Source organism: Chiloscyllium plagiosum, chromosome 10 (assembly GCF_004010195.1).
Source record: "Chiloscyllium plagiosum isolate BGI_BamShark_2017 chromosome 10, ASM401019v2, whole genome shotgun sequence".
NCBI classification, from domain to species: domain Eukaryota; kingdom Metazoa; phylum Chordata; class Chondrichthyes; order Orectolobiformes; family Hemiscylliidae; genus Chiloscyllium; species Chiloscyllium plagiosum.
The window spans coordinates 68,806,193-68,824,573 of NC_057719.1; the positions used below are offsets into that span (position 1 = coordinate 68,806,193).

The 18,381-nt window shown below is 38.1% G+C and overlaps 1 protein-coding gene across 8 annotated transcripts in view; it reads left to right on the forward strand.

Moving 5' to 3' along the window:
• dph6 (diphthamine biosynthesis 6) overlaps window positions 1-18,381 on the forward strand; it is a 304,120-nt gene that overhangs the window by 163,325 nt on the left and 122,414 nt on the right. For 7 of the 8 annotated variants that reach the window (XR_006312826.1, XM_043698016.1, XM_043698019.1 and 4 more), the window contains exon 12: window positions 711-885. Coding sequence is in view for 7 of the 8 variants with exons in the window: in XM_043698016.1 (XP_043553951.1) it covers window positions 711-885 (175 nt within the window). In the remaining variant the exon portion in view is untranslated. Of the gene's footprint in view, window positions 1-710; window positions 886-18,381 lie in introns of those variants that run through there. The other variant, XM_043698023.1, reaches the window with a different exon arrangement.

Sequence of the window (18,381 nt, forward strand, 5' to 3'; positions counted from 1 at the left end):
TATTTTTAGTTTTACAGCATTTTTATAACTTTGAAAATGATCAGTTTTACAGTTCACATGTTAAGGTTATTTTTTCGTACTTGGGAAACCTTGCATTTCAATCCTTTGCTTAATTTCATATTGTTAATACTGTAATAAAATTTTTATTTAGCTATCGTAGGTTATCTTTATTCAGAAACTTCAGATACCTCTTTTGTATAACCACAGTGTAGTGTTGCTTTTCCTGGGCTGACCAGCACACACTTTCAGCAATTGAAAGAGTAGTCCCTATTTGTCTCTAAATAGAAAAGATTAAAATTTTTCTTTGAAATGAATGAGTATTTTGATTGTATTTGTTCATTTATTCAAACAGCACAAAAGCAAAATGAGTTTGCTTAGCGCATTTGACATATAATCTCAAAAGGCTTGACTGACGCATAAGGTGAGAGATAAAAATACTGAAAAATTATTTTTAACAACATATATTCATTCTCAAATGTAAAGAGAAACATGCTCATTGATGATCTACAAATAATGTCCATTTTTAGGTAAAAATTAATTCTCAGTCTTTGTTTAAATTAGCTCAGGTTAAAATTATGATGGCTCTTAATGAGGAGAGGAGGGAAATTAATAGTGAGGCATCTCAGAGAAATGTCTCTGACCAAGTGCAAGTGTCAAATGTTGAAAAGGAAAGCAAGTTATTTGTAATTGTTCCCCTTGTGTTTTTCTAGGGTTTGTGTGGAAGCCTCGTTACCTGATGGAGTGCCACTTCAAATTGATTGCCTCATGCACAAAAATAGGTTAACCTTGCAGGGTACAATCGAACAGCAAAAGGAGACCATGCATGTTCAGAGCATTTCACACTGGGCCCCTGCTAACATAGGACCTTACAGCCAGTCAGTCAAGGTAAGCAATGAAGGTGGTTAAGGACTTATTAGGTAAGCAAGAAATATTCTTTCTGTCTAAATTACACAAGGTAAAATCTACATAATTTTAAAATCTGAATAAATGCCTTCTTTCCAGAGTGTATGCATTCAGTTGTGATAACAAACTGAATGCATAAGAAAGCAATATATTTTATCAACAGAACTTCTCAACTCCGGTAGCTAATTATCATAGTGGCCTGCAGCTAATGATGTTCCTGTAGGGAGGTGAGAACTACTGCTGGCTATGTTAGAAACCGCAAGAGAAAATCATATGTTGTTGTATTTGTATGTATTATGCTGAGTACAAGACTGATGCATTGATGCAAAATAACCATTTTGGTCACAGCATGTTAATAATGTTTAAGTGATTTGAGTCATTAAAATTGATTCAAAACATCATACTTCTAATTTGTAAAATTATATGCTGCAGCAGTAATGGAGGTATTTATCGGCAGAACTCATAACTGCCACCTCTGGTACTGTAATCTGCTGCAGGCACTTGTAGGTACTTGGAGGCAAGAACCTTTTAGCTCTGTTAATAAAGCCCATCCAGGTGACAGGATCACCAGTGGGTTGATGCATTTTGCTTTAAAGAATGCTGCTGCTTTTGCTTGTCCTCCAAGGCTGTTGTGCCTTGAATCACAGTATAATGACTAAAAAGCACTTTTATTAAAAAAAACTAAGGAGGAGTACTTGATTTTTTATAAGTAGCAATTGTTGCTAAATGTGGGAGCAGTTCTGCAATGTGGAGTCATTTCCTTTATAAACTGGAATGAGACCAAGAAAGCCCAATTAGGGAGATACTCAAGCCCAGCCCACTTAGAGAGGATTCAGACCCAGAAGCTGAAGGTGAAAGAATTTATATTGTACATCATTCAGTTTTGGAGAAGTGAAACTGTCTCTGTATTTTACAGTGAAAATGATAGAATAATGATTTTCATATTTTAGTAATCTCTGGAGAACATTTTGCCTAAAGCCTTGGTCATAATTATTCTAGGAGATTATAATTCATAGCTCATTAACTTTTGCTTTTGAGCATTTTAGCCAAATGTTTTTTCTTTAATATTTGCTCCCCTTTGTCAATAAAATTGATGAGATAAATTGCAAACTCTTATTGACACTAAAGCTGATGATTGTTAAGAATCATTCTGGATACAGTAAAATTCTGACAAAGTCAGAAAAACGATCAGTTTAATTTGCCAGTAGAAATGTCTTTCTCAGTTATCAGTAGAAGATAATTAACCGAGGATCAGCAGAACAGAGTATAAGGAGGGTTATAAGGTTTTGTGCTGAAATACTGTACTGTGTGTACAGATCAATTAGGATGCTTAACTTCATTTATAGTACGACAAAATTAATCCCATAAAAATGAGTGATCTCAGAGGAGTCAGTTGTCAGCTTCTGGCAGGATCACTTTGCCATAATCTATTAAAAAGCAGCTTTTATCAAGGCTTGCCTTTGTCATATTTTATGGATTTTTTTCATAAACACAGCCTATACTTCATAAATGTCTCAATTTTCTAGTCTATTAACATTACTTCAAAAGTAATTGATAAAAAGACAGTGCATGCATGAAATAATACACCAATAATTTGAGGTGCTAGAGGCAATAACAGTGTTTAACATCTTCACATGGCTTGTGAAGTAAAACTGCACAAGAATGTAACCCATTGCCTAGTGACTAAAACGATTAATCAAATTAATAGGAAATTGTTAGGATATCTATTCCCTGTGAACTATAAAATATTTTGTTTAGTATTACTGAAATGAGTCTATAAAAATAGTTTTTAAAAAGATCTGATCAGCAGTGGAAACCCATTCACATCTCTTAAATTATCAGCTTTTTGAAAATAATTCTTGATGTGAACATTTTACCGTACTTTAATGCAGATGCCAATGTAAAATAGAATGCAAGTATTTGTGGATGTGCTGAATCCTTTCTTGAAAAATCAAGAACTTATGTTGATTAAGATTTCAAGAAGTGAACAAACCACAATCTTCTAGTTTGTTTTGAACTAGTTATTCCATTTAAAGGGTTACATTACCACGTTCAATGTTGCAATAACAATCAAATGTAAAACAGAAATTTGTGTGAAATTGTTGACAGCCTATGTAAGATGTTTGAGGACCTTATCAACTGTGAGGCTATCGACATTTTCTACTTCGCTTATGAGATGTTGCAATGTAGTTTTGTAACATCAAATCAGTGTCTGACCAATGTAACCCTGATGTGATTGTTCAGTTTTCCAAAGATTTTGACTTTGTGTCATGTCCATCAAGTGATGTAGATGTGTGACAGATAGATAATGAAGAATAAAGATGCACATGTTTTAGCCGGTAATGATTTGAAATGAATGTAAATCATGACCAGCCTGAAGTATGATAGATGTTGGATCAAAATGTTGTAACTTCCTTTTAAAAGCTGAACTGTTGCTTTGATTTTCATTGGAGGTATTTCGGGAGAATGCTATCAGGTGTAAGGTGACAGCTGGATGAGTAATAAGACATTAGAAGTCATTATTTAATGTCTGCAATTTGTTGGCTTGTCAAACCACAGACATTGTAATGCGAGATGAGCCATATATCCATATTGATGTTTACACATCATGGGAGCAAATAATTATTTTTACTTTCTCTGTTATAAATCCCATCACCCACGTTTCCTTGGTCCATCTAAAAATGTAATCTTTTATGTTAACATCTTTTCTGCTTCAACCAGTGATACTTGGAGTGAATTCCATTGCCTCAAAAGTCTTCTTTCTGGTCTAAGTGTTTAATATTATTTCAACTGCCCTCATTCTGCAACCTCCAACTTTTAAAAATAACATATTTCTATCTATCCTGTCTAATCATTTCATAATTATAAACACCTCAATCATAATCTTAATAGATATCATGAAAAAATAAGTGTTGTAGAGCTGCAAATCTTAAAAAAATACTTTATTGAGCCGTGAGAACTAAAATTTATATATAAGTGCTGGTTCCTTGATGCAGACGAGAAACAAGAATATACTGTTCCAATTTCATTCATTTCTCAAATAGCTTACGATTTCCTGATTTAAGTAAAATATGTTTTCAGGTTTATGCAACACCAGTAAGTTTACATTTATAACATGTTTCTAGTTGTTCTGAAGAAATTTGGTGGTTCGGGGGGACTGGTTTGTGCACCACAGGGCGACTTGTGGTGATGATTCTATTTCGAATAGTTCTTGCAACCAAGTGGCTGGCTGGACGACTTCAGGTGGTATCATTCATCAACTGTATAAGGTGGCCCTCAAAATACAAGTGCAGCAATATTGTAGTCAGATTGCCAGAGGTTAAGACTGACAAAGGACAACATTAGTATTTGCTGTCATGAGGGAAGTTAAGTCTATAATTTTCAAAATTCACCTGTTGTTGACCTCTTTAATTGCACTCAGGATCTCTCCTTTTCACTAAACATTAAAATTGGAGCAGTCTGAAGCAGGAAAGTGTTGATTTGAAGCTGGTGTTCCATTTACCTGCGTAAAATACATAATTTCTTCTTGGATGATACCAAGTGGATCATGTTTAATCCTGTATTGTACTCAAATAGCAAAATCTTGGCTTTGTGCTACAGTTTTGTATTAATAAAAGTGATGCTGCAGTTTTAGCTCTGAACAGAATTGTTTTAGTGGATGGAAAAGATCAAACGACCAAAAGGACAAGCAGCTTTTTCCTCTCTATACTGAATGGTAATATGAATAGACTACCATCAGATTGCTAGAGGACAGATATCGGCGACATGTTGCATAATTCTCAGATATCTAGTTCCCCCCACTGTCCTTGTTCTTCTAAAGGATGGTGTCACATGATATATGCCAGAAGATTTAACGGAATCCTTGAGCTAAAACAAAAATCAATTAAAAAGCAAGGTCAGATACATAACATTTCCATCTAAGAGTTAAAAAATGAACAAAGGGTTTGATCTTAATTCCCCATGGGCAAATACCAGATTTGGGAGGCTGAAGGAGACAGTTAAGGTAGAACTATGTTTTCCTGCATAATCTGTCTGATTGCATGTGCAAGGGGCATGGTCACAATCTGGGTGTAGGTGGGGATATGCTAGAGCGGGGACCCTCATACAATTTGGAAAATTGTGCCCGATGTCAAAGTGACCCAATCCATTGCATTAACCTGAGGTCAGCGCAAGGGAGCTATAGTGACTTTCTCAATGTGATTAGCTCACTAGGGTTAGGTGCCAGGGTCGATGGAAGCGTTCTCTGCTCAGTTGTCGAGAACAACGAGGGACAGGTGTGTCCTTTGAGTCCCGGCAAGAAAACTTTGTATCTCTCTCCTGCGTCCCAGTTCACCCTTCCTTTACATTACAGTGTGGAAACAGGCCCTTCGGCCCAACAAGTCCACACCGACCCGCCGAAGCGCAAACCACCCATACCCCTACATTTACCCCTTACCTAACACTACGGGCAATTTAGCATGGGCAATTCACCTGACCTGCACATCTTTGGACTGTGGGAGGAAACCAGAGCACCCGGAGGAAACCCACGCAGACACGGGGAGAACGTGCAAACTCCACACAGTCAGTCGCCTGAGGCGGGAATTGAACCCGGGTCTCTGGCGCTGTGAGGCAACAGTGCTAACCACTGTGCCACCGTGCCGCCCTAAGCACCTCTTGTCCCAAGCACCTCTCTTGTGGATTATCAGTGATGGCCTCCTGCCACCCATTTTCATGATTATCCTACTTCCGCAGGTAATTGGCAAGGAGCACATTATTGAGGCCCAGTCTATTGAAATTGTCTCAGAGTTCCTAGCTAGAGCTCATGGACAATCCAGCTGCTTCCTGTATGTTTCTGCCCAGGAATTAAAATCAAACTTATTATGTAAAATCAAGATGAGAAGGCAGAAAATGAAGATTCTCTTACAAAAACATAGTCCTAAAGAACAAACACATTGTATGGTATAGTGGCTGAAATTGTTAAAATTCTAAACAAAGAATTGGCAGCTCCTCTGGCTTATCTATGTCAGTTGTATTCTCCTATCCAAAGAAAAAACATTGAATGTTCTGCCCATAAACAAAATGATGGACCCGAGTAATTGCAAACCATTATCCTTGCTGTCAACATCATTGAACATTATGAACACCAAAGTGTTTAGAATGTTCTTAACATTAACCTGCTGTATAACACTAATTTAAAAAAAAATCATTTGTGATGCTTAGGTGTTGCTGGCTGGCCTGCATTGATAGCCCATCTCTATTTGCCCTTGAGAACATGGTGGTGAGCTGCCTTCTTGAATTATTGCAGTCCACTTGCTGTGAGTTGACCCACAATGCTGATAGAGAAGGAATAGCAGTATATTTCCAAGTCAGAGTAGTGAGTGGCTTGGAAGGGAACTTGCCAGTGGTGGTGTTCCCAAGTACCTTCTGACCTTATGACAAAGGGAAGGTCATTGATGAAGCAGCTGAAGATTGTTGGGCCTAGGACACCGCCCTGAGGGACTCCTGCAGAGATGTTCTGGAGCTGAGGTGACTGACCCTCCACAACCACAACCACAACCATCTTCCTTTGTGCCAGGTATGACTCTAACCAGTGGAGTTTGACCCCCTGATACCCATTGATTCCAGTTTTGCCAGGGCTGTTGATACCATACTTGATCAAATGTGGTCTTGATGTCAGGAGCTGTCACTCTCACCTCACCTCTGGAATTCAGCTGTTTTGTCCATGTTTGAACCAAGGTTGTAATGAGATCAGGAGCTGAGTGACCCTGGCAAAACCCAAACTGGGCATCACTGAGAAGGTTGTGGCTGAGCAGGTGCTGCTTGATAGCATTGTTGATGACCCTTTACATCACTTTACTGACGATGGAGAGTAGAATGATTGGGCAGTAATTGGCTGGGTTGGATTTGGCCAGCTTGTTTGTGTACAGGACATACCTGGGCAATTTTCCACATTGTCAGGTAGATCCCAGTGTTGTAACTGTACTGGAAGAGCTTGGCTATGGGAGCCGCAAGTTCTGGAGCAGACATCTTAAGTACTATTGCCGGAATGTTTTCGGGGCCCATTGTCTTTGCAGTATCCAGTGCCTCGAGTTGTTTCTTGATATCATGTGGAGTGAATCGAATTGGCTGGAGACTAGTATCAGTGATGCTGGGGACCACTGGAGAGCCAGATGGATCATCCACTCAGCACTAAGCTTGTTGTGAATGCATCAGCCTTACCTTTTGCACTGATTTGCTCCTCCATCATTGAGGATGGGGATTTTTGTGGAGCCGCCTCCTCCAATGAGTTGTTTAATTGTCCACCACCATTCACGAACTGCATGTGGAAGCACTGCAGAGCTTAGATCTGATCGGTTGGTTGTGGGATCGCTTAGCTCTGTCTGTTACTTGCTGTTTATGCTGTTTGGCATGCAAGTAGTCCTGTTTGGTAGCTTCACTAGGTTGACACCTCATTTTTAGGTATGCCTACTGCTACTCCTGGCATGCCCTCCTGCACTTTCCATTGAACCAGGATTGATCCCCTGGCTTGATGGTATTGGTTGAGTAGGGAATATGCCAGGCCATGAGGTTGCAGATTGTGCTGGAATACAGTTCTGCTGTCGATGGCCCACAGCACTTCATGGATGGCCAGTCTTGTGCTGCTAGATCGGTTCGAAGTCTGTCCCATTTTGCACGGTGATAGTGCCACACAACACAATGGAGGTTATTCTCAGTATGAAGGTAGGACTTGATCTCCAAAAGGATAGTGCGGTGGTCACTTTTAACTATACTGTCATGGACAGATGCTTCTGCAGCTGGCAGATTAGTAGTGCTGAGGTCATGTTTTTTTCCTCTTGGTTGCTTTACCACCTGCCGCAGACCCAGTCTAGAAGTTATATCCTTTAGGACCTGACCAGCTCGATCAGTAATGCTGCTGCTGAGCGACTCTTGGTGGTGGACATTGAAATCCCCGACCCAGAGTACATTTTGCCACTCTCAGTACTTCCTCCAAGTGTGGTTCAACATGAAGGAGTACAGATTCAACAGCTGAAGGAAGACAGTACGTGGTAACCAGTTAGAGGTTTCCTTGCCCATGTTTAACCTGAAGCCATGAGACTTCATAGGGTCCGGAATTTATGTCAAAAACTCCCAGGGCAACTCCGTCTGGACTATATACCACTGTGCCACCACCTCTGCTGGGTGTGTCATGCTGGTGTAGGACAGGACATATCCAGGGATGGTAATGGTGGTGCCTGGGGTGTTATCTGCAAGCTATGATTCTGTAAGAATTACTATGTCAGGCTGTTGCTTGACAGTTCTCCCAGTTTCAGCAGTAGCCCTCAGATGTTCATAAGGAGGACTTTGCATGGTCGATAGGGCTGTTTGTGTTTTGCCATTGTATTTTCAGGTTCCAAGGTCATGGCAGGTGATCCGTCCGGTTTCATTTTTTTCTTGTGACTTTCGAGCAACTGATACAACTGAGTGGCTTGCTAGGCCATTTCAGAAGGCTGTTGAGAGTCACCCACATTGCTGTGGCTCTGAAGTCACACGCAGGCCAGACCAGGTAAGGATAGCAGATTTTCTTCCCTAAAGGACATGAGTGAACCAGATGGGTTTTTTGACAATTGACGATTTCAGCTCTTAATTCCACATTTTTTTAATTGAATTCAAATGCCACCATCTGCCATGGCGGGATTCAAACCCAGGTCCCCAGAACATTTTTATGGGTTTCTGGATTAATACTCGAGCGATAATACCACTGGACCATCACCTCCCCTTGAGGAAATTTAGTTTCAGACTGAAATGACTTTTGATCTCTTAATATGATGGTGCAGCAATTGAAGACCAATCGTCCAACTCAATCAGAGAAATACCTCTCCACATTTCTAGAGCTTCCATTAGATCATAATATTCCTGCTTCATTTCGAAGCTGGCCTCATGTCCTTTATCTCCTAAGTTACTGATCTGTGCTTTTAACTTCGTGGGAGAGCACAAACACGGCACCATGTTAAAGAGGTGAATGTTAGTCAGAAGATGTTTACAGAGACTATACTTAGCCCCACTCTGTGCTTGCCAGTACGGTGCTGGATGGATTGAAAAAAATATCTCCAGTGATAATTCAGCACCCCTCCCCCACCCCACTTAAAGAATGCTTAAATCTCTTTGTAGAATCTCTGTGGAATGTGAGTCTTGGATACTGGATGGATAAAAGATGTATTGCCTTTATTGCTGAACTGACAAGACCATGCATCTTTTTAGAGAAGGGTTTACTCTATTATTCAGACTTCTGTACATACACATATGAATACGCAGGTTCTAAATCAATCAATTACAATCATTCAGCATCTTCACTGAGTAATAACATGTTATCTGTAGAGGTAAAACCACTGGCAAAGACTGCTGGAAAAGAAGAATGTGAATACTTTGAAGGCTGAACTAGTAGCCCCATTGTCTGTACAATTGCATATGCCCAGAGATGAAATCATGTGCACCTGTTTGGAAGATAACAAAGAGAATTCATTTGTTTTTCCTGGACTCACTCCAATCCAAAGCCACGGACTTCACTGAGCCTGAAGGAGAACAGTCTGCAGAGACTGGAGTAGGATTAATATTTCTAATCGATCACCTTTCATCTGAATGGGCCTTAACCTAAACCGCTAAAATTATTTTTTTCTTTCCAATTGCTGCCTAGTTGCTGAGCGTTCCAGCAGTTTTTAATTTTTTGATTTCCAGCGTTGACAGTATTTTGTTTTTGTTTGAAGCAGTGTAACAGATAACAGCATAAGAGTTCACAAACCCTTAAGAGAAAGTGGCATGTTCAGCTCAGCAATGTAAAAACACAGCATATTCACCTCTTAGTATGCATCCATCCAGACGTCTGCACAGAGTCCCAAGTGACAAGGGCAGGATTTAACGGGGCTGTCGGAAACAGGTTGGGACGTGCAAAGAGCTGGAGAAGGAATGAAGGCAGGAGGAAAGACAAGCTGAAGGGGGCTGATTGAGTGACAATTGATTTCTTAATAACTTGGAAACTTCTCAGTGGCAGGGGAGATGGAGGACAGTATTCCTCCCGAATTAATCTAAATAAGGGCCACATAAGGGTGTCTTCCCACTGCTGCAGGCATTCTGCCAGCAAAATCTGTGAATGCTGGGTGAGGTGGAGTTGTGATGAGGTGCTCCCTAATCAGATATACCGTGGCCCAAAGAAGACTGTAACCTTTTGCAGGAACTGTGACTGTGGAAAGCACTGCTCGCCCATGCCATGCCTGGACTGACTGGCATGGGGAGCTCTGACCCTCTCCACTTTGATCCCAAGGCAGTGTCCATAGTGTAGCCCCAGTTGTGGCCACAGTTACTGTTGGTGCTGCTGGGATTGAAATGCTGTCAAGGGTGAAATATGTCCCACAAAGGGACAGGAATACCAATACCAGGCTGTTAATTGCCTGATTATGAGAGAAATCAGTCAGTAGGACTCCTGGAAGCAGCTGAGGGAGGTTGTTGCTAACATTGCTTGACAAAATTCAGCCCAATGTTTCTTGTTTGCAGCATTATACAAAGAACAGTACAGCACAAGAAAAGACCCTTCAGCCCACCAAGACTGTGCCAACACATTAAGCCTTTCTCAACTAAAATCGTTTTGCATCTATGTGGTCCATATTCCTCTATTCCCTGCCTATTCATTTATCTGTCAAGGTACCTCTTAAATGTTGTTATTGTATCCATTTCCATCACTTCTTCTGGCATTGCATTCCAGGCACATACCACCGTCTGCGTTAAAAAAAAACGTGCCTCCATTAATCTTAGCCCACTTTTACCTAAGACCCGTCATAATTGACATTTCTACCTTAGCAAAAATTATGTCTCAATAACAGTGCCTAGAACTTTGTCCTTTGCTCAGATACAGAATTACCAATCATTTATTTATCAGAGTTTCTGGAGAATCCATTAGATTGTAGGAGGTTTGTGATCTAGTTATTGAAATCTTGGCATACCAAGTCTTTTTGAGCTCCCAATAATTGCCATTAATCTCAAGAGGTAGTGGCCCTTGAGTACAGTCAACTCTAGCTCCACCATGGTGTGTCACTTAAATTAGTAAAATCAAAATGTAACATTCACGCAGATGCTGTGAATAAGGGAGCTCAGCATGCAGTTCTGTCTATTAGTTAATCTTGACTTTTATCAAAAAAACAACAAGGATTTCCATTTTAAGTTTGAACATTGCTTAGTTTTGCTTTTAACAAAAAAGGTGCTCGTCATCAATAACATACCCTATTAAAATGTAAATGTTTACCAATTTTATTTTGCTATCATAAAGCAATCACAACAGAAAGTATCCTCATGAGGCATTCACAAGGCTAAACTTATGAAACATTAATGTGCAGAATTTAAGTTTCTTTTTTTTAAGTTTATCTATTGTGCTGGTACATTGTATTCATGTTCATGTATCCACATGACAACTGCATTTCACTGATGAATGTGATATGAATTAGTGAAATAGGGAGCAGCTCCCATTTAGAAGTGGATTTAGATATGTTATGCATTTTCTACATATCAAAGTGAGGATGACAGAAAATTATTGAAGTCATTGTTTGATTTTTTTTATATATTATGTACAGATATACTGATCAATTGTATGATTTGAACAATGGTCCTTTATTCTAATGTATCTTATAACCACAAAATACTCTCTGACCCTTAAAGAAAATCATATCTTTGCATGAGAGAATTCTCTGCTTTGGCTGAAAGTAAAGGTGCACGCACCACATGTAAATCTGGTGCTATAGAAGCAGGGCATTGACAGCAGACCTTGAGATATATTTACTATGCAGCAGAATTCTTGTTAATATCATGGATATAATTTTGTCCTTTTTGGCATATATGCAATTTTTCGTGCCTAATTTTAAAAATGAGGAGATATAAACCATGGATATATGTTCGCCCATATCCTTCAAAACAGATGTTTCAGCTTCATTATTAAGAATTTTGCATGACATTCAAAATCAACCAGAAATATAGAATCATGAAATTGGAGATTAAAATATTGTGGAGCGTATCTTTAAGTTTTTGTGTGTGGAAGAAAGAAAGATGAACTGGGTGTGTTAAGGACACAGTTGGTTGGACAAGGAAGAGTGTGGCAAACTGGTAATTATTAGCTGGGGTAACCTTATCCGCAGCTGAAGTGAGATGGACTAGCAGTGGCAGCAGTCATTTTGCTGAATCAAAGTCCATGTTAGTTGCATTATACACTGCCACACTGTGTTGTTAAGACTGGTATTAGCATGTACTGCTGAGGACATCGGAAGGACTCGATCTGTCACACTAAATCGCCTTCTCGCCCTCAAATGCTGAGGTTTGTGACTCTGCTGACATGTTCCTTCATTAATGGTCCAGCCTTGACAACTGATCCTAATTGCCTCTGAACAGCACTTCATGTATTATTGGTTTCTGCCTGCCCTGGTTCATGTCAACAAGCCACAGCAAGTGTAGGGTGTGCCTAGTGTCTTTTTCTGCGATGATACTAAAATAGTCACTTACTTCTTAAGGTGCTGAACTTGCGAGAAACAAAGTAAGAAACTCAAGATCCCTTCATCCCACAGCAATAAATATTGAATGTGCATCTGTATAATGTTGTAAAAGTGGGCCTGCATAAAGGCTATAAAACATGAATAGAGGGAACATTATGAACAGTGTTTTAAAGTGCATAGTTATGAATATCTTTCATGAGCTTTATTCCTTTGAGGATGGAATGTTTTTTTTACTTTCTGAGGGATATATTTTTCATTCTGTGATGTTCTTTTTTTAAAAATTGTATTCTGGAGAAACCTAATAACTAATATTAAATTCTGCAAAATACAGGAACTAACAATAACCTGAATTTTCCACTGGGCATTTAATAGTACTGGCCAATTTTAAGATGGGCATACTTGGCCTCCACTGGGTAAAATATTTTCCACTGTTTGCAAAAAGTCATGATACCTTAATGTGCGCAATGGAGAATATGATAATCAAGAGTGTTTGGGGAGATACTGCTGACTGTTCAAAATGTCTGCTAAAATCATTTGATAGAAGGAAATTACTATTAGAAATTATTGCTCATTAGGTTTTTTTTTCTTTAAATGAGTAATTAGCCATAGGGTTTTGCTAGACTGGGTATCCAAAATGGGATGTGAGTTTAGCCATGTACTTTCAGGACAATCACTGTGGATTTAAAGAGTCAACTGGTATTGATCAGTGTAGTTGGTTGTACACTCTTTTTCTCTTTGTTGGAAAGGTCAAACTAGAGCAATGACAAGTATATCTTGAGGGAACCTAATAATGCAGCTATTTCTTCCTTCATTTAAAGTAAATTCAAATAGGTCAATGCTCCACAGTTGTGTTTCGTGGCATGCTTAAAAATGTTATTGCTGCCTTAAAGATTTAAATGCAAGAACATTGACCAAACTGGTAAGTCACTACGTCCAGATTGGGTCCATCCTGGAACAGTCAAACTATCTCCATATACTGCTTGATGAGATGCTTTGTGCCTTCAGCAAACTTAAGTGTAAACAATGTTATGGTAAAGCTAAATGTTTACCTTTAATAATCTGCTGATTCTCAGATGATTTCTCGAAGCTGTGGAATAAAAGATCAAACTTTTGAATGTTGTACATTGGCTTGCGCTGGTAGAAATGACATGATGTAAAGGCAGGTATCATTTACTCAAATTGGGAAAATAATTTTAAGGAAAAAAAATGGACTATCTCCTAACCTTTAATTTTATGCCATAGTTCTTCATGTATCTTTAATAAACAGAGCTGTCAAATGTGCTCCAGTTTAAAGCTGAATCACAGCTTTGCTTTGCAGTAAGCTTTGTCTGTGGAATTATGGCATTGTCATATCTTTTAATTTGTGCTTACCTTTGTAATAAAAGTTAATTTTCAAAGGTGTACCATCATGTGTCTGGCTTGCTGATTGGAGCTGCCATTTTGCACCATTACAGAGTTCTGGGCAGACTGAGAGCCCTGAGGCATGAAATGACATGACAGCACGTAAGTTAAGATGCCCTGCACCCTCTGCTGTTCAGTATATTCAGTGGAGCATCTCCCAGACAAAGACAGAAGCTCAGGCAACAACCTTAAACAGATTATATATTTAAAATGGTAACTTAATCTGTAACTTTTATGGAATCTCAAAAAACTTGATTGCATTGGTAATACTTAAAAATACTCAGCATTCTGCTCACTGAAGTTAAGTTGTAGAGGAGTATATGCCAACCACCATACTGTTACAGACAATCGGTATAAGTTTTTAAGAGGTTTTACAGTAGGTTTCTGAATATTGAGTATTATTTGTTGCACCAGAATGACTGAAGTAAACATGTTAACTTGCTCTTGTGAGATTTTGTTATTGACGGCCCTCAGATGATAATAGAGCCAAAGCTGTAACATCTGTAATTCTATCTGTTTTTGCTATGCATAGATGAACTTTCAGCAATCTGGTGGGGCTATTTTAACAAGACAGGAATTAACGTAAGACTTTGTAACCAGTTTTGCAAGTTTAAGGTACATATATTTAATTAAAATCGACCTAGCCTTTGAATATAAATGTAATCACAGTTTATTGAAGCTTTTTAATGTTTTCATTTGTTTTAATCTTGTTGCCAGTTTAATCCATATAGGCCATTATCAGAGTCACACACACAGTCACATACTTATACAGATGGAGTTAGAGCATTGTAGTAGATTCTGTTCAGGCCGAACTAAAAATATCCCCTGTCCAAACAAGCTAAGGTCCAGATTTTTTTCTGTCAATAATTCAAGATAAAAGTATAGTTTTTGCACTAATGAATATGGTAAACTCACAATCTATTTGTCTATTGCCTTGGAATGGTTCCTTTTATGTCTGAAATCACATCAAAAGTTTGTTTTTTAAATTGAAGATTTTACAAACCATAACTGCGTATATTGTGAATTGTAGGATTGAAATGTCAACTGTTCCAAAGCACATCTTTTTGGACCTGGAAGTTAAGTTTTACGACACTGTATTTTTGAATTATTTTGGTTACTTAATGGCAAAGCAATGTGACTTAGTTTCTGCTGTTTTGTATCGGTATTCTATCTGGTTGTTTTACCAATTGCATAAGTAGAAAGATTCACTGATGGTGCGTAGATTTTATGTGCAGAATTGTTACATCTTCAGAAGGAATTATGTTTGCATCTAGCATTAAAATGTTCTGATGATGCTGTGGCTTTAAATCCCGCAGTTTAATAACTTGGAATCCTAATTGAGTACAGATTTGCATATATATTGGAGAATATTGAATTTGTTTGCCATGTTATCTTAACTGATGTTCCTTTCCATGCAGTAATGCTGCCACCTTCTGAAACAGGGGAGTATTATCGCTTAAAACGAGGTTGTGAGCTGGAGACTTTCAATATCTTCTGCAGGTTGTCCAATTGCTGAAAGCAAGCAGAATAACCTCACAAAGTCAACTTCCTGAGATCGAGAATTGCCTGAATCCCATCTTGTAAATGATTGGTTCAGAAGCCAGATTAGGAGAAGTCCTAGCTTCTCAGTGTGGTTGCATTCCCAATGTGACAGTCTGACAGGCCTGGGAAGTCAGCAGGAAGAGATAGAACTGAGTACATTAATGTTTTCCATCCAAAATATATGGCACCCGCATTAGCATGGAATTAAAACACAATTAATTTCTACTATATTAAACATGAGAGGCTAAGTAGATGATGATGTAATTTTGTGCAGAAGTTAAAGGAATGAGATACATGGTGCTTTGAGGGCAGAGTTGGGCACAGCTGGGATTAAGAGGCAAAAGAGATTGTGGATGTTTTTTCACCATCATTCAATCAGACAACATGCCCTTCAGCAGAACAGCGAGCCTCCTGATTCTTTCGAATTAGGGAGATTAGCATGAAGCGCATAATGCGGGATGATGGAATTTGTCATAATTTGCATTGTTCTGGAAAGATGCGGTTTGATAGAGCGATGCATCTCGGAGCATGTCATGTCCCACGGGCAGGTCACGAAGGAAACTTGGCAGAAATGATTTTCCGATATGTGCATCAGTCGTAAATGCCTCACAACCAATTTGTCAAAAGCTAAGTTCCAGACAGTTAAAAACAGTGGGCATTTGCCCTAATACAAGGAGAAATGAAGTCAGCATCTATTGCCAAATAGCATATTCATTACATAGTAATTTTGCTGTATATAAAATTTATGGCCTGTTATTCATGGTCTTTACTAAATTTAGCAAATACTTTTATTGAATATTTTGCATTCATTCCAATAAAGCTTTTTAACTAAGCAACTAAAAGAATAAAGTCCCTTAATTTGTGCTTACCATTATTCTAATAACAGATTGCCTTTGCTGAAAGGAGTCTCCTCACTGAAATCATCATTAACTATAACAGCATCAGGAGGTGTCTTCTGAGTGATTGCTTCTGACCTTGATAATGTTCACAAACTGCCAATAGAAAGGATAATCAGCATGTAGTTGACAAAACGGACATGACAGTGTTACTTATCTGCTGCGGCATTTCTGGAAATGGGCATGAGGAAAGCAGACAGGCAAGGGAACACGCTTATTTACAGTAGCGTAGCAAGAAGAAAAGGTCCAATGTCATGAAATGACCACAATCTATTTATGGACAAACTGACTATGATGCCATTCTTTTGGCATTTTTTATTTTTCCCTCCACTAAACATACTCATGGGTTATGCAATTTGCCATATAAATATTGAGCAAGATTTGGTGATATTTTACAAGACATTCAGAAATGTCTGTCTTTTCGCTTACGACATACATTGAAGTAGCAAGGTTTATAAGGCCAGTTAAATAACACTGATCGCATATGACAGTTGTGCATTCGCGGGTTGGGGATTTCAGAAGTGCTACAAAATATAAGAAATTGCGTGTGCTTGTAGAGTAAGACCACATCTATATTACACCATTATTCAAGAGAGAAAGGTTACAAATTTTAATTCTTTTGGAAATAAATTTATGTTATGTTCATAATTTTATAAAATGGTTTATCTTCCACAAATCACTGTGCACTGGAAAGACCTGAATAGGATCATAGAAGTAATTATACTAAGTGGAGTTCCCCCATTCTTCCATATTACAACAAAAATAGAAAATTGGTCAGTTAATTTATTTATTTTACACATATTCCAGGTAAGTAACACATAAAAGAATTTACAATTCAATATTTTTCCCACTGTTTTGCCATATGAGCTCATTATCAAACCATGAATACATTTCTGGTTAGACCAGTAGTATTGTTTACGGAAGTAAGTGGTAGACCAGATTCTGATTGTACAGAAACCAGAAAGTGCCCTATAATGATCACTGCAATGCTCTCGGCATGCATTGTGCCATATCCTTGTCTCTCAGTCAAGTTCCTCAATTGACAGAGTGTATATCTAAGTATTACACAAATAATATTGTAAAATGCATCAATAAACATTGCTACAAGACTCAGGATAAACCAACATTGCAGATATTGCAATTCAAAAATGATATTTTTCACTAAATGTGGATAATTGGATCAATAGTAATTGAACTGAATTTAAGAAGCAAAGTTACATAAATATGGATGAATCTTCCATTGTATGAATAGACATGATGGAAATATGACAGAAAAATGGTAAGTCTTTTGGTTTTGCAGCCAATGGTTCACTAAGTCCAAAGCTGTGAATTGATATTCACGTAGTTGGTTATTTCTTGATGAATCTGCATTTTAAAAATATTTTGTTAAAGAAGGACAAATCAAATCTGAGCGATGGTTATACAGAGCCTTAGAAAGCAATACTGTAGAAAGAAATCCTCATTGTATCTTGGTGCATTTCTACTGAGTGAAAAAATGGTTTATCTGATGTAGATATTACTACATAGGGAAAGCAATGAGATAGAGTTCCTTAAGCACAGTGTAGTCTACTGATTATAGATTTTTTTTTTACTCTCAATGCTTAAGAGTGAAGAAAGAAAACATTACTTATGATTATGTGAAAAATATATTATCTGATGCATGCAGCACCTGTTAAAACAAGACCAAGATATTTTGGATTGTTGTCCAACTTGTGTGGACCTTGTTTTGGATGGTTCTGTACAATTTGTTTCAATGGTATGCTAATTATGTGATTAGCAAATTTGTTTTGTATTCAAAACTTGTTTTTCTTTTCAAAACTTAACTTAGCCATTTCTGTCGTGATAGATTTTGGCAGTTGAGAATGTTACTGTTGGAAAATATTTACTGAAATTCAAATGAAAATGTGACACTCAAACTGAGATTTCCAGCAACGCAAAACAGTTAAAAGAGATGAAACCAATGAATTACATAATGTGTAATAGGGAAAGAGGTATAACAATGAAGAATTTGACTGTGTAAATTGTGTTGTAAACCAAATAAATGTAATCAGGTCTAGGATGTGGAATTTATAATGTAACTGAAGTTATTCAGATGGCAGGAAAAATATTTCCTTTCAATAACAAGTGGGCTTGCTTTTCATTAATTTAAAAATTTA